The sequence below is a fragment of the Ambystoma mexicanum genome, chromosome 14 (assembly GCF_040938575.1).
Source record: "Ambystoma mexicanum isolate Mex_15411 chromosome 14, UKY_AmexF1_1, whole genome shotgun sequence".
Classification (NCBI taxonomy): domain Eukaryota; kingdom Metazoa; phylum Chordata; class Amphibia; order Caudata; family Ambystomatidae; genus Ambystoma; species Ambystoma mexicanum.
Genome location: NC_090940.1, coordinates 647408649 through 647432074, shown reverse-complemented (window position 1 = coordinate 647432074; position 23426 = coordinate 647408649). Strand labels below are relative to the sequence as shown.

Here is a 23426-nt window from a genome sequence, read left to right as displayed (position 1 = left end):
CCCACCACCATGGAAAGTGATTCTCTTCCCCTGGTCTGTGTGTTCCAGGAGAATGCCCCTCTTCTCCAGGTATCTTGTTCATTAGTTTCCCACCACCATGGAAAGTGACTCTCTTCCCCTGGTCTGTGTGTTCCAGGAGAATGCCCCTCTTCTCCAGGTATCTTGTTCATTTGTTTCCCACCACCATGGAAATTGACTCTCTTCCCCTGGTCTATGTGTTCCAGGAGAATGCCTCTCTTCTCCATGTATCTTGTTCATTAGTTTCCCACCACCAGGGAAAGTGACTCTTCCCCTGGCCTATGTGTTCCAGGAGAATGCCTCTCTTCTCCAGGTATCTTGTTCATTAGTTTCCAACCACCATGAAACGTGACTCTCTTCCCCTGCTCTATGTGTTCCAGGAGAATGCCTCTCTTCTCCAGGTATCTTGTTCATTAGTTTCCCACCACCAAGAAAAGTGACTCTCTTCCCCTGATCTATATGTTCCAGGAGAATGCCTCTCCTCTCCAGGTATCTTGTTCATTAGTTTCCCACCACCAGGGAAAGCGACTCTCTTCCCCTGGCATATGTGTTCCAGGAGAATGCCTCTCCTCTCCAGGTATCTTGTTGATTAGTTTCCCACCACCATGGAAAGCGACTCTCTTCCCCTGGTCTATGTGTTCCAGGAGAATGCCTCTCCTCTCCAGGTATCTTGTTAATTAGTTTCCCACCACCAGCGAAAGTGACTCTCTTCCCCTGGTCTATGTGTTCCAGGAGAATGCCTCTCCTCTCCAGGTATCTTGTTCATTAGTTTCCCACCACCAGGGAAAGTGACACTCTCCCCTGGTCTATGTGTTCCAGGAGAATGCCTCTCCTCTCCAGGTATCTTGTTCATTAGTTTCCCACCACCAGGGAAAGTGACACTCTCCCTGCTCTCTTCTCCAGGTATCTTGTTCATTACTTTCCCCACCACCATGGAAAGTGACTCTCTTCCCCTGGTCTATGTGTTCCAGGTGAATGCCCTTCTTCTCCAGGTATCTTGTTCATTAGTTTCCCACCACCTGTGAAAGTGACTCTCTTACCCTGGTCTATGTGTTCCAGGAGAATGCCTCTCCTCTCCAGGTATCTTGTTCATTAGTTTCCCACCACCAGGGAAAGTGACACTCTCCCCTGGTCTATGTGTTCCAGGAAAATGCCTCTCTTCTCCAGGTATCTTGTTCATTAGTTTCCCAACACCAGGGAAAGTGACTCTCGTCCCCTGGTCTATGTGTTCCAGGAGAATGCCTCTCCTCTCCAGGTATCTTGTTCATTAGTTTCCCACCACCAGGGAAAGTGACACTCTTCCCCTGGTCCATGTGTTCCAGGAGAATGCCTCTCCTCTCCAGGTATCTTGTTCATTAGTTTCCCACCACCAGGGAAAGTAACACTCTTCCCCTACTCTGTGTGTTCCAGGAGAATGCCCCTCTTCTCCAGGTATCTTGTTCATTAGTTTCCCACCACCAGGGAAAGTGACTCTCTTACCCTGGTCTATGTGTTCCAGGAGAATGCCTCTCCTCTCCAGGTATCTTGTTCATTAGTTTCCCACCACCAGGGAAAGTGACACTCTCCCCTGGTCTATGTGTTCCAGGAAAATGCCTCTCTTCTCCAGGTATCTTGTTCATTACTTCCCCCACCACCATGGAAAGTGACTCTCTTCCCCTGGTCTATGTGTTCCAGGAGAATGCCTCTCCTCTCCAGGTATCTTGTTCATTAGTTTCCCACCACCAGGGAAAGTGACTTTCTTCCCCTGGTCTATGTGTTCCAGGAGAATGCCTCTCCTCTCCAGGTATCTTGTTCATTAGTTTCCCACCACCAGGGAAAGTGACTCTCGTCCCCTGGTCTATGTGTTCCAGGAGAATGCCTCTCCTCTCCAGGTATCTTGTTCATTAGTTTCCCACCACCAGGGAAAGTGACACTCTTCCCCTGGTCCATGTGTTCCAGGAGAATGCCTCTCCTCTCCAGGTATCTTGTTCATTAGTTTCCCACCACCAGGGAAAGTGACACTCTCCCCTGGTCTATGTGTTCCAGGAGAATGCCTCTCCTCTCCAGGTATCTTGTTCATTAGTTCCCCACCACCATGGAAAGCGACTCTCTTCCCCTACTCTGTGTGTTCCAGGAGAATGCCTCTCCTCTCCAGGTATCTTGTTCATTAGTTCCCCACCACCATGGAAAGCGACTCTCTTCCCCTACTCTGTGTGTTCCAGGAGAATGCCTCTCCTCTCCAGGTATCTTGTTCATTAGTTTCCCACCACCAGGGAAAGTGACACTCTCCCCTGGTCTATGTGTTCCAGGAGAATGCCTCTCCTCTCCAGGTATCTTGTTCATTAGTTTCCCACCACCATGGAAAGCGACTCTCCTCCCCTGGTCTATGTGTTCCAGGAGAATGCCCCTCTTCTCCAGGTATCTTGTTCATTAGTTTCCCACTACCAGGGAAAGTGACTCTCTTCCCCTGGTCTATGTGTTCCAGGAGAATGCCTCTCTTCTCCGGGTATCTTGTTCATTAGTTTCCCACCACCAGGGAAAGTGACTCTCTTCCCCGGGTCTATGTGTTCCAGGAGAATGCGCCTCCTCTCCAGGTATCTTGTTCATTAGTTTCCCACCACCAGGGAAAGTGACTCTCTTCTCCTGGTCTGTGTGTTCCAGGAGAATGCCTCTCCTCTCCAGGTATCCTGTTCATTAGTTTCCCACCACCAGGGAAAGTGACTCTCTTCCCCTGGTCTGTGTGTTCCAGGAGAATGCCTCTCTTCTCCAGGTATCTTGTTCATTAGTTTCCCACCACCATGGAAAGTGACTCCCTTCCCCTGGTCTGTGCGTTCCAGGAGAATGCCTCTCTTCTCCAGGTATCTTGTTCATTAGTTTCCCACCACCATGGAAATTGACTCTCTTCCTCTGGTCTATGTGTTCCAGGAGAATGCCTCTCTTCTCCAGGTATCTTGTTCATTAGTTTCCAACCACCATGAAAAGTGACTCTCTTCCCCTGCTCTATGTGTTCCAGGAGAATGCCTCTCTTCTCCAGGAATCTTGTTCATTAGTTTCCCACCACCAAGAAAAGTGACTCTCTTCCCCTGGTCTGTGTGTTCCAGGAGAATGCCTCTCTTCTCCAGGAATCTTGTTCATTAGTTTCCCACCACCAAGAAAAGTAACTCTCTTCCCCTGCTCTATATGTTCCAGGAGAATGCCTCTCCTCTCCAGGTATCTTGTTCATTAGTTCCCACCACCAGGGAATGTGACACTCTCCCCTGGTCTATGTGTTCCAGGAAAATGCCTCTCCTCTCCAGGTATCTTGTTCGTTAGTTTCCCACCACCATGGAAAGTGACTCTCTTCCCCTGGTCTATGTGTTCCAGGAGAATGCCTCTCGTCTCCAGGTATCTTGTTCGTTAGTTTCCCACCACCATGGAAAGTGACTCTCTTCCCCTGGTCTGTGTTCCAGGAGAATGCCTCTCCTCTCCAGGTATCTTGTTCGTTAGTTTCCCACCACCAGGGAAAGTGACTCTCTTCCCCTGGTCTATGTGTTCCAGGAGAATGCTTCTCTTCTCCAGGTATCTTGTTCGTTAGTTTCCCACCACCAGGGAAAGTGACTTTCTTCCCCTGGTCTCTGTGTTCCAGGAGAATGCCTCTCTTCTCCAGGTATCTTGTTCGTTAGTTTCCCACCACCAGGGAAAGTGACTCTCTTCCCCTGGTCTGTGTGTTCCAGGAGAATGCCTCTCCTCTCCAGGTATCTTGTTCATTAGTTTCCCACCACCAGGGAAAGTGACTCTCTTCCCCTGGTCTATGTGTTCCAGGAGAATGCCTCTCCTCTCCAGGTATCTTGTTCATTAGTTTCCCACCACCAGGGAAAGTGACACTCTCCGCTGGTCTATGTGTTCCAGGAGAATGCCTCTCCTCTCCAGGTATCTTGTTCATTAGTTTCCCACCACCAGGAAAAGTGACTCTCTTCCCCGCTCTGTGTTCCAGGAGAATGCCTCTCCTCTCCAGGTATCTTGTTCATTAGTTTCCCACCACCAGGGAAAGTGACTCTCTTCCCCTGGTCTGTGTTCCTGGAGAATGCCTCTCTTCTGCTGGTACTCTATCAGCACAATGTCACAAAACACCAGCGTGAATGATTCCCATCCCCTGGCTTTCCCGTTTATGGTCTTACACAGTTCAACAATATCAAGGGGGAATGTCTCCCTTCCCATGATTTCAGTACTTCACAAAACGAAAAGGATTATTGATTCTCCAACTCTCTGGCTTCAGAAAATGCACTATTTCTTTATCCCAGGGGAATGACTCTCTTCCCCTGGAACACTGGTTTGATGCTCCATGTGAGTTTCAATCGTCAGGAGACTGATTCCCTTCTCCTGGCCTTCTTTGGCTTTTCTCTCAAAATTCACAACACCAGTGGGAATGTCTCCCTTTCCCTGGCATTTCTTGGCTTTTACAGTTCACAACACCAGGGGGAATGTCTTCCCTTCTGCATGTCTTTCTCAGGCTTAGTTTTACAATTCACAACACCATGAGGAATGACTCCCTTGACCCGGCCATTCTTGTATACACTGGCCAATGTAGGTCTCAGACCCGTATCGCAGTTCCTTTAGTGATTTGTTTTGACACACCTGGATCAGTACCTTGCCAGGTACTGCCACAAAGAAGATGTCTAGTGTTGGGAAGTGATGGTGATCGTCCCAGGCTCCCAAGAAGTTCAGGGTGAGGCAGAGGCCTTGAAGCGTGTTGTAGATGTTTGGGGAGGCCATAGGGGATAGGGGGTTTTGCTAGGAGCTGCATCATGGGCGAGTTAGTACATGTGTGGGTATACTGTGTATTGGGAGTCAAAGGCCATTTTAGAAATGGCAGCCATATTGAAATCGAGGCCTAATGCTGCTGTGCAGCCAGGGCAGTAGGCCCACGCTACAAACATGGAAATAAGCATGTTCATGCGGGAATAGGTTGTAACATGAGCAGCCGTGAGAAAGGCCAGAGACGCAGACATTCATAAACCTCCCATTGTCTCATACTGCCAGCATTCGTATGCCTGGAGGAATGTGCGCTGCAAGACCTTGAGGGGGCTGAGAGCTCACTGCAAAAAGTTATCCCATGAGAAGGAGGGTATGAGCCTCCCACCTTCCCAGTCTCAGCATTAAAATGTAGTGCTCAGATGCCCCTGCCCCAAGACCCCAGCATTTCAAGATATCAGCCAGTGCCCGACCACCGACCATAAAACTGTTCGATCACCAATCCATCAGAAAAGATCAGCAAGCAGGAACGGCTGCCCCCACCACTAAGTGGTGTGATTTGTCCTGCGAGATGCTGGGAGGGGAAAAGCAACACACCTAGAAAAGAGGGTGGGGTGCTTCAGGAGGGCGCCAACATGTCTGGGATCGAGCTGGGGTTGCACATCATTGTGACCTCGAAAGTATCCTCTACGCTCATGTCCGTAGTACCAGGTGCTCATTAGTGTAGAGATAGAGAATGCATTGTTTTTCTGTTTATAATTGACAATTAAATGTACCTCTGCACCCAATGACGTACCAGGAGGAGCCCACGCGGAAGAAAACGACCGAAGGGGCTGGGACCAATGGCCTGGCATCCCTTATGGAGCATGTAGCCTATGTATAGGGTCACACCAAACAGCAGTTCGGAATTGTTACCTATGTAACATACTTCACTGATCACGCTGTGCACCCTTTTAACGTGTTGCTTGTCCCGGTTTTGCCAGAGTGCTCTGTGGCAGCAGAGTTCTCTGCAGGCGGGTTTTTATCTTTTTGTGGAAATAAAACTTGTTCTCCTTGCAAGAGGTGTGCCGGCCTCCCCCCCCCCCCCCCCGAGTGGGTTGCATTTTGTCTGGTGTGAATGTTGAAGGGTTTCTCTACATTTTTGGTGACGCTGACGTGAACCCAGGTTTTCCGCAAAGACAGAGGCTTCCAGGCCGCATCTCTGGAGGGGCCGCTCCACCTGCAGTGACCAGTCCCAAGTGCACAATCCGTAGTTGTGTTCCGGAGCAGTTTTCACAGAATTCTTGTCTGCTCTTTGGAGCGGGGCACGGCTCCTAGGAAGGTAGATGCCGTTATTGGGACGCCGTGACAGAGGGGCTCGAGTGAACACGCAGATCTAAGCACAGAGGATAGCTCGGGGGCAACACGCACGCCTTGGAAGCAATACTTCGTCGTCCCATCCAAGGGAAGAGGGCAGGAGCCCTTCCCCATCGCTGGAACCCGAAACAGCTGGTAAGCTGCAACGAAGGCCTGCCTGGCCTTGTCCTACTTCCTGCCTGTCCCCCGCATGGCGGGCGCATCGCGGCGCCACAACGAGGCTAAGCCTCGCATATCCAGCTCCTTACATCCGCCGGCAGGCGGATGTGCCGGCGGCTCCTACGAAGGCCATACAAAGGCCTGTTGAGAGCCTGTCTGGCCCCCACTTCGTCGTCCCATCCAAGGGAAGAGGGCAGGAGCCCTTCCCCATCGCTGGAACCCGAAACAGCTGGTAAGCTGCAACGAAGGCCTGCCTGGCCTTGTCCTACTTCCTGCCTGTCCCCCGCATCGCGGGCGCATCGCGGCGCCACAACGAGGCTAAGCCTCGCATATCCAGCTCCTTACATCCGCCGGCAGGCGGATGTGCCGGCGGCTCCTACAAAGGCCATACAAAGGCCTGTTGAGAGCCTGTCTGGCCCCCACTTCGTCGTCCCATCCAAGGGAAGAGGGCAGGAGCCCTTCCCCATCGCTGGAACCCGAAACAGCTGGTAAGATGCAACGAAGGCCTGCCTGGCCTTGTCCTACTTCCTGCCTGTCCCCCGCATGGCGGGCGCATCGCGGCGCCACAACGAGGCTAAGCCTCGCATATCCAGCTCCTTACATCCGCCGGCAGGCGGATGTGCCGGCGGCTCCTACAAAGGCCATACAAAGGCCTGTTGAGAGCCTGTCTGGCCCCCACTTCGTCGTCCCATCCAAGGGAAGAGGGCAGGAGCCCTTCCCCATCGCTGGAACCCGAAACAGCTGGTAAGCTGCAACGAAGGCCTGCCTGGCCTTGTCCTGCTTCCTGCCTGTCCCCCGCATGGCGGGCGCATCGCGGCGCCACAACGAGTCTAAGCCTCGCATATCCAGCTCCTTACATCCGCCGGCAGGCGGATGTGCCGGCGGCTCCTACGAAGGCCATACAAAGGCCTGTTGAGAGCCTGTTCGGAGCCATAGGAGCCAGGGGCCAGGAACTCTGCCCTCACCGCTCCAGGTAAGCCAACGCTGCCACCTGCCACCTGTTTCTGTGCCTGTTTATGCCCGACTCTGCCCTCTGCCATACCCTATGCCCATCTTATTCCGGGTAACTTTTGGCCAACACTACTGCACTACTCACAGCTGCCCATTGTCTCCAGCACTATGTGTGTCTGTGACACCCCAGGAAATAGTAACCAAAGTGCATAACCCATGTGCACCACAGGACTGTTAGGTGTTACCCCTTTTGCATTTTGCCAAATTGTGCTATTTGAAGCTAGGTGTTACCCCACTGCATTTTTGCCAAATTGTGCTATTTGAAGTTAGGTGTTACCCCATTGCATTTTTGCCAAATTGTGCTATTTGAAGCTAGGTGTTACCCCATTGCATTTTCGCCAAATTGTGCTATCTGAAGTTAGGTGTTACCCCATTGCATTTTTGCCAAATTGTGCTATTTGGAGTTAGGTGTTACCCCATTGCATTTTTGCCAAATTGTGCTATTTGGAGTTAGGTGTTACCCCATTGCATTTTTGCCAAATTGTGCTATTTGGAGTTAGGTGTTACCCCATTGCATTTTCGCCAAATTGTGCTATTTGAAGTTAGGTGTTACCCCATTGCATTTTTGCCAAATTGTGCTATTTGGAGCTAGGTGTTACCCCACTGCATTTTTGCCAAATTGTGCTATTTTGAATCTAGGTGCTACCCCACCGCATATTTGCTGCCTACCACTATTCCTGCGCATATTCTGTTTACAAAGCCACCTTTTTCAGATAACACCCACATTGCTACTCCCACTCTGCTCACACAACGCCAGCGCAGTACTGCAGAAAATGCTAACTTTATTACTCATCTTCTGTGCAATGGCCACGCCCGCATCCCCAGACATTCCCATCCAGGATACTGACTCAGGAGCCCCCCCTCCCCAGCCAGGCACTAGTCTCACCTACACAACTAGGTACTATCCTGACCCTTCCTACCCAAGATATCATTGCAAGTCAGGTCCTACAACTTTTGCCTCCCACCCTTGCACTACCACCGAAAGAAACAACAAACTTCGCGCTAGACTCTCTAAACTTCATGAGCCGCCCCGAAGATTCCTGTCTGATTCCAAATGCGAAGCCAAAAGTACTACCAAAGGCACCACTATCCCCACAACCAAGTCCAAACCTATCATTCATACAAACATCTCGGCAAAAACGGATGTACATTCCTACAAAGGAGCTCTCCTCAATACCAGATCTTTGGTCGCACATGTCCTTGATATTGCAGACCTAATTATCAAAGACAAATTAGACTTTATTGCTCTAACTGAAACGTGGCTCCACAATGCAGCAGGCCCATCTCTAATGCTAGCCATCCCAGACGGCTACACTATATCTAGGCAGGACCGGGTAGGTAACCGGGGCGGTGGCATCGCCATCATATCAAAAGTAAGCTTAGCTCTCAGACTAGCCCCGACCCAAACTCTGCAATCGTGTGAATCCCTCACCGCCAAACTCCCCATAAACAATACCCAATCCCTCACTATCCACCTGATCTACAGACCACCAGGTCCACTTGGAACCTTCGAGGAAGATCTACACAACCTAATTTCTAACAATGCGAAAACCACTTCACAACTACTGCTACTAGGGGACCTTAACTTAGGGCTCAACGACCCAGCAGACATACATGCCTCTACCATAGCCAATACGATCTCATCACTCGGACTCTCACAAAAAGTCAACCTACCCACCCACCTGAAGGGTAGAACCCTAGACTGGGTTGCTGATGCTAATTGCTCAGCGGTCATCTCCGCCACCACACCACTACCTTGGACCGACCATTCGCTGGTCTCATTTAACCTATTGACCTCTAGATCACCTACCACAACTGTGTCACTGGCACCACCCTGCCTCACTAGAAACAAGAAAAATATCTCAATAGAAAAAATCATCCCAGCTATCCTTCCAACCCTAAACGCATTGCCAGACAATCTAGATCCCAACACACTAGTTCACGAATATAATAAAATCATGTTAACTACCATGGACAAAATTGCCCCACTCAAACTTCGCACCAGTAAGCCTAAAACCCATTTAAACAAATGGTACACACCCGAACTCAAAGTCCTCCGCTTAAAAAAGCGCAAATGTGAAGCTGATTGGAAATTATGCCCCTCCAGTGAAAAGAAAGCCATCCTGGACACGATTTCTCGTCATTACAAAGCTGAAATCTGCTTAGCTAAACAGAATTCCTATAACATCCGCATTGCCAACTCCAACTCAAGTATGAAGGAGCTCTTCTCCATACTGAAGGAACTTGAGTCACCCATAACCACACCCGACACCTGCACTAAGAACCAGACCTGGTGCACAGACATCCAACAAGCACTAGCAAATAAAATAAACACCCTACAAAATAAAATTCATCTAAAAAAAGATTCCCTAAACCTCACTAACCCTCCCACATCTCCGCCCAAAGCCTCACCAAGTACACACACTAACTCATTCACCTTCTCTAAAACTACCACCCTTGAGGTTGAGAAAATCATCCTCTCTCTTAAACCATCAAACTGTAAAGGCGATATCTGCCCTGCACACATAATAAAGGACGCAGCCAGAGACCTGTCACCCTTTATCTCTAAACTTATAAACGCCTCCTTCTCCTCAGGCAGTATCCCTTCCAACTTAAAACAATCTTGGGTGCTCCCCCTCCTCAAAAAACAGACGCTCGATCCCCTCATCCCCACCAACTACCGACCCATCACAACGGTACCCTTCCTACTGAAAATCTTGGACAAAGTTGCCTATGTCCAGATTCAAAAATACCTAGAACTACACAAGCTACTAGGCGCCAGACAATCAGGTTTCCGCCCATTACACGGCACGGAAACAGCCCTCATCGATCTGAAAACCCAAATTGATGATCTGAGGGACAAGGGTAAGACAGCACTCCTCCTCTTACTCGACCTCTCCGCGGCTTTCGACCTCGTCGACCACAAGGTCCTCTGCAGACACCTTGACTCAGCTGCCCATTTCTCCCCAGAAGCTATCAAATGGATTGAATCCTTTCTGAGTGAGAGAACTATGAGAGTCTTCTCCCCTTCAGCAGCAGCAGACCCCTCTCCTATCACTTGTGGAGTCCCGCAGGGCTCATGCGTCTCCCCCACACTATATAACATCTTCACCAAACCCCTGTTCGACGATCTGGACCATCTGGGTGTCACCTACACTAATTATGCTGATGACACTCAGATTCTCCTCCCACTTTCAGGGGATCACAGTAAGGACAGTGAGTTGGTGAATAGGGTATATCTCATCATTCAGGCATGGATGGCATCTCATGGTCTATGCCTGAATGATGACAAGACAGAGCTCATCATCTTAGGTACCCCTGCTAATATCAACAAACTAGGCCTTGAATATGCCGAATTCAACATAGATGGTAATCTCATCAGAGTATCCAGGGAAGTAAAAACCCTTGGCTTTTATCTGGATGCCACTATGTCATTCACTAAACAGGTTAACTCACTAGCATCTACCACTGCGTACACTTGCAAATTAATAAGGGCAGGCAGACCATTCCTATCCAATGACAGCTGCCTGATCCTGGCAAGAGCACTCATACTATCTAGGCTTGATTATTGTAATGCCCTCTACAGCGGTGCCAACAAAGCCATTATCCACAGGCTCCAAATCTTACAAAACAATGCCTTGAGAGCTGCCCTCGGCATTAATAAGAGAGATCATATCTCAACCACTAGACGCCAACAGAAATGGCTCTCTACAGACAACAAAATCAAACTAAAGTTGGCCTCCCTAACCCATAAAGCCCTCAACAATGCCGCTCCCAGTTATCTGATGGACAAGGTAAAGAGAAAGTCCTCCATCCGACAAACAAGAACTATCAATTCCAACCGTCTGATAATTCCCAGATTCAAACTCTCCACCATTGGTGGGAACAGTTTCCCGGTGAAAGCTGCCACGCTCTGGAACTCTCTGCCTCACAACCTAAGAGCTGACCAACCATACTTGCACTTTAGAAGACACCTCATCAGTCACCTTAACTCCAACAACCCTTGTATTTAGCTGCACTTTCTACACCTATGTATAGTTAGTGATACTCTTGTTCGTGATTTTGCCTTTGCCTCTAACAGCCCTGCACACTTCCGTACATTTACCTCCTGTATAGATATTGACTTTTTATGTTTAAAGACTTGTATACCTCTTATTCCTGTAATCCTGAATATTCTTTTAGGTTTACCCGCCTCTAACAGCCCTGTACATATCTGTATATTTACCCCTGTATAGATATTGACTTTGTATGTATGAAGATTTGTATATTTTTTATTCCTGTAATTCTGATTATTTTTATTATTACTACTTCAAAGTGTATATTTCTGCAACATTGTAAGCTTCGAATTATCTTTTGCCTGCGCCCTGTTGCCCCTGGGTAAGGTGCGCCATACAAATAAATAAACAAACAAACAAACAAAACAAACAACCAAGAGCACCACAGGTTCGATCCCTGGGTCTGCGCTTAGAAACCTCTGAGTATTAAGCACGTTATAAATAACCAATTACAATTGCGAGTGACAACAACGCAGGGCAAGAGTAAATGGGGAGATGTGGTATGATTGAGTGAAAAGAGTGCGAAAGACCACGTGGCGGTTTTGTATTCTTATTATTGTAAAGATGCAAAAAAAGAAAAGTTCCCAATTGGGGAACTCCCGTCCCCTGCACACTGTCTAAGGCTAACTAAGCCAAAAAGTTATACATTCAGTTTTACGCATTTCAGAATTTCTAAGTACAAAAAGTAAATCAACCACGAGAGGTAAGTAATGTGTCCATAATTAAGCTAACAAACAAGTTTTGTTAGGCTTTTCCACAACATTTTTTATTGATCCAAACAAGGGGGCGTTTGCCCAACGCGTTTCGAGATGAATTCTCTTCTTCAGGGGCTGATAAAATGTATCCAGACTTTAAATCTATTTCAAAAACAATCAAACAGAAATTTCAATGTTCTTCTCAAATAATCTGTGCATTGAAAATACAATCAAATGAAATTATTAAGAACCTAAATCAAATAATAACAATTCAAAAAAACAATACAAAGAAGGCTTAAGGACAAGATCTTGATTTATAGGTTGTCAAGTCAAAATATTCAGGCAAGGGACACCTAGTATGATTGTAACCACTAAACCAATGGCTTTACACTGTGTACGTATGTTAAGCAATAGACTGTTAATGGCCGTTGAAACCATAATCCCGGTTTCTGCCAACAGTAATGGAGAGTCTGTCTTTGGGCTTTAAACAACCACGGTGTAGTTCCTCTACACCCTCAAGAGCCTACTAGTCCTGTAAAAGAACCTTTAGTTGGTATTCTTTGGCTAGTGCCTAAAGATAACTCATGTATAAAGGATATTTAGAAGACCTTGGCTGAGTGTTTTCAAAACAATAGTGAAATTGAGGAGGTGCAATAAATGCGTGAGTCATAAGAAAGGTATTAAGTTACCTCTAATATTATGCTGTCACGTAATAGTTCATCTGATCCAACAGAGTAAGAAATAATAAGGGTGCGCGCCCATCCATGCCTACGCAAAAGTCAAGTGGTTGGTCGCTTACAGCATATCAAAATGTTTCTCAGCACTCGGGAAGTACTTTCCGTTGGATCTATGTGAATACTGGGAAAAATACAGATTCAGTCCAGGTCAGTGGGGAGAGTAGTGTAGTACAACGTGCATGGGTGCACTCGGTATGTGTGCAGTAGGTGATGTGTAGCTGCATGCTAACGTTAGCTGTGGTGCGGTGGCTGTGTAAGGGCAGTAGAATGTGTGCAGTAGAACCAATGGAGATGGTATCTGCATTCTGGCAGCACTGGTGCTCGAGGGTGACGTTATGTGTGCAGCTAGATCGAATTGATGAGATATGGCTCCATTCTAATGGCTGATGAGTTGAATTTGGCGGTGTGTAAGTATGTGTGCAGTTAGGCTGAATAATTCGAGGGGTGTAGCTGCATTCTATTGGTTTGTTGGTGCAGAGACAAGAGTTAGTATAGTGGTGTTGTCTGTGTGTGTTCAGAGGGACCCTGTTTCTGTTTAGATTCCAGTCCCTGTCTAGGGCGTGGAATCCTCCTGGGTCACATTGTTTGGTGAAGATTGGTGGGTGGAGACGGAGAGGTCGGTCCCAAAATTCATGTTGCTATTGCATAGCTGCTAGCACTATCCTCGCCGACAATTTGTTAAATTGGTTCGCCGGTAGGAATTTCTATGTGGATATACCCAGATAGGTGGGATTAGCAACAAATAAGTGCTGGGGCGTTTCTTGCTATAGTTCTTCGTGAGGATTAGCAAGTGAGGCAATTCCTGGTTTGATAGCATAGTGCATATTTGCAGGTCAGTGATTAAGTTCATAAGGGCTGATTAGCGCATGGGTCTCTAGTTCTTCTAGATAGAATTACCGGTCGGTAGTTCTGTTATATACATTCAATGGTAGGAGTGGTTAGCAGCTTAACTGTTCAACGGCCCCTGATATCTAGTTCTGCTCTGGGATTCCAGTGGTGTACCGTTAGCAGGCAGCTGCCTTCTAGGGCAGATTGCGTGGTGCATAATTGTGTGGCCTTGATCAAGCTCAAGAGTGTTGGTGCTTGGGTTGCGAGTCTGGCACAATTGCCCATGATTAATGGCAATAGCTGGCTTTAGGGCTTAGCGGGTGCTGAGTTCCTGCAGATGATGAGATGAATGCATTCTGTCAGGTGCTGAGTCAGGGTCCCACTGCGGTTTGGAATTCACGTATGGACAGAGGCCCTATGCGGTGGGCTTGGAAATCATCAGGCCTGACGGTCTATGGTAGGGTCCGTATTCAGCGGGGCAGGGGAGTTGCTAGGTCTGGAAAAGACCCGGGGCACGCTGATGTCGGAACTGTTGGGACTGGGGGCTAGCTAGTCTTTTGGCTGTAGCTCCTGAGATTCTATCCGGGGCTACAACCAAAAGATCAGGGGCTATAGCCCCCTTGCTCCCCCCATAGCAACGCCCCTGCAGCGGGGTACCACGCCAGGTGTCGGCCTAGGTGATAAATCGGACGGTTAGGCGAATAGCCAGGCTTTGAGTGCCTTCCAGAAAGCCATGTAGTCTTTGAAGTGTCTAATGCGGGGAGGCAGTGAATTCCACAAGGTTGGCGCCAGGGTTGAGTAGGACGGCCCTCTGATACAGGTCGAATTTGAGGTGGGGCCACTAGGAGGAGGGCAGTGCTTGATCTAAGGGTGCAGGTTGGAAGGTAGGGTGTGATCTTGCCTTGTAGGAATTTGGGGCCTCCTTTGTGCACTGCTCGTGGGTAATACAAAGGAATTTGAAGGTGGCCCTACGACCAATTGGGAGCCAGTGTGGGGTGCGGAGGGCTGGTGAGATCTGGTGGCTGAGTTCTGTACTCTTTGGAGTTTAACCGATAGGCCGGTGCACCCAGGTTGAGGGAGTTTGGACATGACAATGTACATTATTGCTTCCAGTCTTTTCAAGTAGGTTAGGTAGGGAAACATAAGCTTCAGGCGCCTGAGGTGGAAATGGCAGGCTTTGGATGTATTTTTGATGCGCTGAAATAGAGTTAGGTTTGAGTCCATTGTGCAGCCAAGGTTTTTTTACAGTGGTGGTGGTCATGGGTGGTTGGGGGGAGGTGGGGGAGTCCGAGCAAAGGTGGCCAGGGAGTCGGAAGGGGAAACGGCAGATTTTCCCACACCCCATGATCTCCGTTTTACCTGGGTTCAGGAGAGGCGATTAGTCGTCATCCAGCGTCGATGTCTGAGACACATGCTGTTAGATCAGGGCTGGGGTCCGAGGGCGATCTGGCAATTGTCATGATGATTTGTGTGTCATCCGCATAGTTGTAGCAAGTCACGATGTGTGAGCGGATGATCTTGGAGATGGAGGTCAGGTAGGGGTTGAAGAGAAGGGGAGGGTGGCAGGGGCCTTGGGGTACTCCGGTGTTTACTGGGCATGCAGTGGAGAGGAAAGGGGGAGGAGGGTGATTTTCTGTCGGTCTGTTAGAGAGGAATGGAAGAGACCCACTGATTATTAGTCAGTCACTTCACAGATCCCTAAATCTCTATTAAATCCCTAAGAATGGCTGCTCGTTTGAGCTTCAGGAGTGGCACTGGTGGGGCCTCATCAGTATTTCTCCAGCTTAATTTGGAGTTGAAAACTGCATAGGAATCCTGGTTTGTCGGCAAACAATTCTGGGTACTTCCGCAGCAGCACATCTGCCCAATATATGGTTCTTCTGATGCATCTTGCATTAACTTGTTCTCCCCTCCAATGTCTAACCTCACTCTAAAGGCAGCCCGAGATGAGAAGACCCTTCCTCGACAATGTGACCCATCCTCAAGGCTGACCTGTCCTTGTAGCCTAACTGCAATAAAATGACCTCAATGTGAGGAGCAGAGTAATAGCCAGTGTCTACACCTGCAGGTTTGTTTTCCCTATGCTATGAACATTTCCAGTCTATTGTACATGGCTTCCATAATCAGAGGATAAAGGGAACTGGAATCTAATAGAATGTCGACTTTTACACCAGCTATGGTGTCCAGGTCCTTTGGGGCTGTGTAAGCTACCTTACCTACCAAATCTCCACCCATAATCGCACCTTCATCGCAGGGAGTTGGGGGGGTGCCTAACTTGTCTCTTTTGGAGCAGCAAACTGGCATTCCTTGCTGCAGTTGAATCAGGCTTTTCCAAAGAACGGACAGGGCCAGTGAAAGTGATCCTCTAGTCCACAGGGGAGTCATTGCCACTTTTTCAGTTTCCCAGCTGTGGAAATGACAGATGTCATTTCAGAGTGTTAGTGGTCTTTGATGCTGGAGTTGTAGGTGGTGCTGTCAACTTCCACGGGCCAGGGTGTGTTTCTTTACATTACTAGAAAAAAGATTGATCTAGGGGGAGGTTCCTCTAGAACTAGGCATTCAGAGTTTCACTCCGATTGGTTTGTCGTTAAGTCTGGACTATCACTGGTCTCATAACGTCATCCAGGATCAAAACTCATGGATATTGTGCACAGAACAGCTATGTACTGTTCAATATGTTCCAACTGAAGCATGTTCTCATCACATACTAGGATTATCTTTGCACCATAATGTTTCTCCATATGCATGATGGCATCAAACAACCCTAAGATGATCTTCTGGCCCCCACAACTAGTGGAGGGTGGTGTGAAACATGCAGTAAAGCTCAGAAAGCAGAGGGTGGAGTAATGTCTACTTTTTCCTAGAGCCAATAAAGTCCCAAACTCCTGCTGCTTTAAAATATGTTAGTAATGACTGTTTTCATTGTCTACAGAGCAGCAGGGCACACATGGGCTCTGAAAGAATTTGGGCTGGGGCAGTCTAGGTGCGCCATTGGGCCATGTGGTTGGTAATCTGTAGAGAATGTCGGAATGTGTTCAGATAAGACAAGACAGTGCAATCCTCCGTCTTGAGTGCTTCCCAGGAGGGGCCCCACTAAGGCAAATATTCTGTGTGCTTGTATTCATGGAAAATACTGATCTACAAGAACTGGATGCACTGTGTGAAGAGACATTCGAAGACTGATCATTCAATAGCTGTCTTTTAATACGAGGAAAGCTGCGAGACTCAATGTGTTGCTAAGCATCCAAGAAGTAGAACCCCCGCAACCCCCCAATACCCATTCAACTTTTATATTTACTTAACCCCCCCAAACCCCGATCTGCAACATATAGCACACGCCAAGAGATTCGGGAAAGAAAGTCTGCCACCAGGTTGGTGAAATTAAGTATGTAAAGGCAGTGCAAAGTACGCAAGGGCAATGCCAGAAGGCGCAAAACGACATTCCGGGATATTCCTTTGAAAGAAACAAAGAACAGCACTTCAAGCAAGAATTAAAGAGACACTAAAGGGTTGTTTTTGATGATAGACATAATTAATTTTGTCATCAACGGTAAGTCATACCTCAGACAAAGAAGTTACAGAAACAGTCTATATACAGTCCCAATACTGAAAAATATATATTGTACTTGCAGCAGTGAGGTGAATGTTGCTAAAATAAGTCCCCCTATTTACTATTTACATTAAATTCTGATTTTTTGCCAAACCACAGTGTGATTTTACTTGACGTGATATGGTAATCACATGCTTAAGAGGGCACCTTGTATCGATCAGTCCTGGCAAACTTTCACAGGAAGCAAAGAGCCTCAGTGGTAATGACAGCTAATGCCATCCATGACCAGTTCTTGTTAAAAACTCGGTCTCAACTTCAACCAAATAGACCTTGCCTTAATGCACACATAGGCTACAACCTCTTATAAACAATACTATACAAAGTTTGTCCAAGCACCCATACCATATGAAAGCCAATCCCCTGCTACACTCCAAACTATTAACATACTGCACAGTCACTCAGTTAACAGACGTCGGGTTTATGTTTTCACATGTTACACATTTTAAAATTACTGCGATGTAAGAAAGCCAAGTTTACTAACAAATGCTTTCTGCAAGAAGGTCTTGCTGAATTGTGTACCGTTTACAACATGTGCCTACACAACCTGACAACTGTGTCATACGTTCTGATTGGTGGTATGTGTTCTCTTACCTAATAGCAGGGTGCAGTATACACTTGTTTTTCATACCGTGTTCTTGTTTTTCATTTTTCAGCTTGTACCGCCATTTAAGCCTCAGGTTACTTCTGAGATCGACACAAGATATTTTGATGAAGAATTCACAGCCCAGATGATTACAATCACTCCGCCGGACCAAGGTTTGTACATGCAGCGTAACTTTAGGGTCTGAGCAGGCCTCCTTCTTGGATATGTACTTCCATGGGGGCTACCATTAAGGTCCCAATTCCAGCCAGAAAGTAGTGTTATTGCTTGTTAATAGCTGGTGTAACCAAGTGGTTCAAAGTATAGTACACATCAAACATTAGGCAAAAAAAAGAAAAAGTGACCTGGACACTCCTGAGTTAGGGGAACGGAATCCCAGGGATGTGTTTCCTTCTCTAACGCAAGAATTTCAATTGATCAATATGCATAGTTGAATAGACCATATGCATGCTGGGACATACTGAAGAACAAATAATCCACTAAAGATCATTTTGAAAGTTGCTTGGTCTTATTTTTGATATGGCGATTCAGTGAAGGGTAACAAAGTATGGGCTGACCTCCCTGTAGTGGCTGTTCAACATTATTGAAATGTTGACACAATGTAAGACTATCGCCACTGCCGTCCACTGTGTAGTATGAGTGCCTGTGTGCGGTAGACGGCCACTGAATGGTTGGTTGCCATCCCATGTTATCATATTAGAGCTGGGTATATGTCAGTACGCGTAGATTGACTGTCCGTTTGCCAGCGCAAACACAAGTTACAATATTGTTTCGAGTTTGAAGTGTCAAAGTGATACTGAGAGGTGTCTTGCCAACCAGCTCAGAGAAAGATTATTGTGGGTGGTGCTACAGGATTAGGAAAAATGCTGAAGGCAGGAATAGTGGGATTGACGTAAGAAATCTCACAACTTTAGAAATCCTGAGTGATCCAGAGAAAATATGTATACCAACAAAACCAATGTTTATGAACATGGCCTGGTACTGTAACTCTGTACTGAAGGAAAATATTGATATAATGAAACCTGCTTGCCTTAAAAAATATTAAAATCTCAAAGAGCTGCCAAGTAGGTAGGTGTTCAATGATTGTAGGGTAGTTTGTTTTAAACTTTCAATCAGAGAAACTCTGAATCAATAATGCTCATATATGGTATTTTGGTTTGTGGCAGAATTGTTAAACAATGCACATCTAACCAAATCATACTAGGAGGAAATGCTTTCTGGGAATCATTTTATTGAATGCTTTTTTCTTGGAGAGCAGCACTAGCAACAGGTTTGTTAGAAACTGCTGCTGGTTGGTGTCATGGTATTATACACCGGCGCTCAACTCCACCAGCCCTGCCCTTGACTGCGTGCTGCATAAAGACCTTTCGCATGGCCCAAAGAAAAACATTCCCTGCTGTCTTGGAATGTCTTCAAAATGTATCTTTAGCTGGGTAGCAATATCTCAAGTGTCCCTGAATAATTATTACATCAAGAGAACCGTTCGCATGGAAACTCTAAATCGCAATCCCTGTTCTTACGGGCACATTTGCATACTTGTAAATGCCGCTTATGCTCTTGATCTGTGATGGGATGATGAAGGATGTGCCTAATGACAGGGAAATGTATTTTCAACTCCAAACAAGAACAGATTCTGATTGCCATTGCTCTCTTAACCATAACATTAGACTGATACTTGGATCGGGCTACGTACATCTGCCCAGAGAGGCAGCAATAATATATGCTTATGGGATCTATTTAAGGTATGCAACGCCAGAAACCACTAACGCTTTTTATGAACCAGCCTGCCGTGTAAGCCCACATCTATGCCGGGTAAAACGAGTGACAATATGTTGCAGCTCCTCTGTATATGCACAAGTCATCTCTCAGAGGCAAGGGACCGTGTGGGTTAATGTTGCCATTGTGAGCAATCTTGTCCTATGCACACACCCAATTTAAAACCTTTTACCTAAAACAATTTATAATTACAAATCCAACTACAAAATAAGGGATAGGCACAACATGTGAATGCATAACACACAGAACTGCAAAAATACTGATAAGTGTAAGTAACATTTTTCTTTCTGTACCGGCCATGTCCGGACAGCCTAGATGTTATACTTTCAAGCATGGCAGCAACTATTGTGCCATAAGCATGTTGCTCCTCATCTTAACACTGATCCCGCAGAGACACTTTTCTGTAATCGAGAAACAAATCTGACTTCAGAATTAAGGGATATACAGGAATGGAAAGATTACAAATTACCCTTTTTAACCATTGAAATACAAGAGACAGCTGTAAAGGTATTGTGCCTATTGTTGGTAAAAACACTGCTCTTTCCCCCACAGTAACAAGAGAAGAGTTTGCAGTGTGGTTTATATAAGCACACCATGGGGTTAATTTTCGAATGAGCTGGAGTGCAAAAAGGAAGGCGTAAAATGCCTTTATTATTTCCTTTTATGCTCCAACCCATGTTCATGGTGACTTAAGGCACAGGAAGGGAACGCAGTGGAGGCAACACTTGTCCCGTGCGATGCTCCGCCTCCCCCCATTCACTCAGTGCCCCCTGTGGCTCAGGTAGCTCAATCATTCAAGCAAATGCCAGTGAGATTTTTGTTAAACCTAAAGATAAAAGTTTTGATTATCAAGAACGCCAACTCTGCATCCTTCTCAGATCAGTAAATGGAGAATACCAAACCATAAAGTATCTATTAACAAGCACTATGTAAATGTGATTCCTTTTTCCCCATTCTCCACTTTTTGGCACTATATTTTTTTATGAATCCTTTCATTTGTCCTTTTGTCCACTTCCTTTCCATCTCCCTATTTTTAGCAATTCCTTTTTCCTATCAGAGTATAAACGGTGCCCCTCTTTCCCTCTAATTCCTTTCTCTTTGCTCATCTCATGCACGTTTCTGTGTATGTGTCGCTTTCTTGCACTTGTTTGAATGCTGGTGCAGCAAAGCTGTCCTATCAGGAGTTATCCCATTTTTGCACTGCACTTTTTATTGACTTAGTATTTCTAAGTAGAATAAAAGATTATTACTGTTGTTCCCCATAACTAATTAGTAAGGAACAGTTTGTTTATTTATACCCCTCAAAAGATACTATGAAAGTACTACGCAAACCTAAAAATTGAGTTGTTTTAACTCTTTTTGTGGCTATTAACTTGTATATGCTAATTTGGAAAGTGCTTTGCATAGTGAACATATATTCTGCATATGCTTCATTGCTTTTCCTGTCTAAACAATGTGAGTGCAGAATGTGTGATGCTCTTAGCTGTATATCTAAGGAAATAAAGCAATACTTGTTTCTCATTCTCGTCTCCTTTTGACTTGCAGATGACAGTTTGGACTTTGTAGACAATGAGAGAAGGCCCCACTTCCCTCAGTTTTCATACTCTGCCAGCGGTACATCCTAATATTTTGCAACCATTATTTGGCATTCAAAATGAGACCACATTTTTGAGGACCTTAACTTAGTGCACATTGATTAATGTGTTCTATGGTGTCTGGATTGCAAACTATGTTTGTACAACACTTCAGAAGAATTTCACCAAGTTTGAACGTTTGTGTCCAAGCAAGTCTCAAATGCATATTTGAAAATGGAATCATGCCGAAATATTAAGCCGCAGACCTTCGTGCTGAATGAGGGAACCAATGTGTTTGCACGAATGTACACCAAATGGTTATCTTGAGAGAGGAACCACGTAACGTGACTGCAAGAAATTTAAGACGACAAACTCCCACCCCCAACACCCCCTCCCTTCCTCTCTCTCTACTTTATTAATTTATTTCATGAAACTCATTATCTTAACATGAAGTCAACAGTGTGGGTTGGTAGATTGTAGCTTGTGCGATACGACAAAGTCAACCAGTCCTGTGCAGTTGCAAGGATCAAAGTCACTTTGCATGGCAATGGTTTAGCATTGAGGCATCAGTGTACAACAGGAAGTCAACTATGGCAACAGAATTAATAACCTCAATGAGGTAACTCAATTAAGAAATATTATTTTGTGATGAATTTCGCTACAGGACATTGCATATCAGGTCAACACAACGTCGGCGAACTTGTGCAAAGTACATGCAATTTTCACTTTGAGGAATTGAATGTAATATTTCCATAACTAGCCGCTTGGTTCACGTGATATTGCAAGCAGATTGTCAATGCACACAATGGTCGTCTGGAACAATACTGCTAGAATGTGTTTGATTTTTTTCAAACCGTGCATGCTGTTATCATGCAGTACCTCAAATCTTAAGTGTTAGGCTCATAATGCTTACTTTGTAAACGCATACAGTACATGCTCTCACGTGAGCAGGAACAAGAAGAAACGCATTTAAGGGAAACCTTGAAATAATGGGGTTTTATGGTCCAAAGCTTATTTAGCATGTAATGTATTAAAACCCATTATGCTTTTGCATCCAATACGAAAGCTGCAATCCCGCAAAAAATGCCAATGAATATCAGAAGATGGACTTCCTTACAAATGAAATGAAGCAGGATTCCTCTGTAATGCGTTTCTTGGTATAAAAGATTTGTTTTTTCTTCATGTTTTGTCTTCTTTTCGGTAACTGGGGACAGGCACACTAAGTATATGTATTGTCTTACAGCACTGATTCAATGGCCCGAGGCTTCCAGTACTTAAAAATGAGTCACATTCTGAGACTGCTGCCCCTTTTCCAGAAATGTATGTTACATTCTGGATTGTAGAGTAGTATTTTTTTTTAAAGACATTCTACCGCTGTACTTTTTTAAACTGTGGTTGGAAAAGTTATGAACTCACTGACACAGCCTTTGTTCTGAAAATCCGCTGTGGTATCGCTGCTGCTGAAAAGGCGTCACATTTGAGGTGCCTTTTTACTTTAAGAAGTGACAAGATGCATATCGGGGCATCCTGATGTAGGACCAGATCAATGCAGTTCATACCGGCTATTGTGAGGTGCTGAAATGTGATCTTTTTATGTGACACACTTTACTTCTTTGTTGTACCATGTTTTCCCTAAATGTGTTTTTTTATAATTTTATTTTTTGGAAAAAAAAGCAACTTGGAGCCTCCTGTTTGCCCATACTCTTTTTATTAATACATGAAGCGGTTTAACCAAGCGAGCAACCAAGCAAATGACCGTATTTTGTTGTAGAATGCATTCTTTTAGATGGCTTCTTTTTTTACTATACAATAATGAAGTGTATTGCAATGAAATAGCTTTTTATTTTTCTTCAGAAGATTGATTACAAAATGTCCTTACTTTTCCCAGGAAAGTAAATGGGAAAGCTTAACACGCATTCCATCACTTTTTTTTAAAAACAATGTTCACGTATAGTATTTTTACTTGTATGACATGACACATTTTCTCCCAAGACACCCAAAATAAAAGTTGTTTTAACAATGGAAGCTCTTAATTATTTGTGTTCAATTCTATTTCAATTCACCAACTATAATCCGCTTCACTGAAGTATGTTTAAGACAGGATTGTACTGGGCATCTGTGCCATAATGGAGAAAACAATTGAAGATAATTTAGAGGATTTGCTCGAATGTAATTTAGGTACATTAAAGGTGCAGTTAACAGTCGCAACACTTTGGCGAGTTTGAGAAATGCGTACTCGTCAAGTAATTCGTTTGCAGCATGTACACTCAGGGGATCCGATTTATGAATTTCCTGG

General features: G+C 45.7%; 1 protein-coding gene across 1 annotated transcript in view; it reads left to right on the top strand.

Moving 5' to 3' along the window:
* The window catches only part of AKT1 (AKT serine/threonine kinase 1), a 397239-nt gene extending 374084 nt beyond the window's left edge, over positions 1 to 23155 (top strand). The window contains exons 13-14 of the mRNA XM_069638151.1: positions 17833 to 17935; positions 21102 to 23155. Coding sequence (XP_069494252.1) covers positions 17833 to 17935; positions 21102 to 21181 — 183 coding nt within the window. The 3' untranslated portion in view covers positions 21182 to 23155. The remainder of the gene's footprint in view (positions 1 to 17832; positions 17936 to 21101) is intronic.
* The last annotated feature ends 271 nt before the right edge of the window (positions 23156 to 23426 follow it).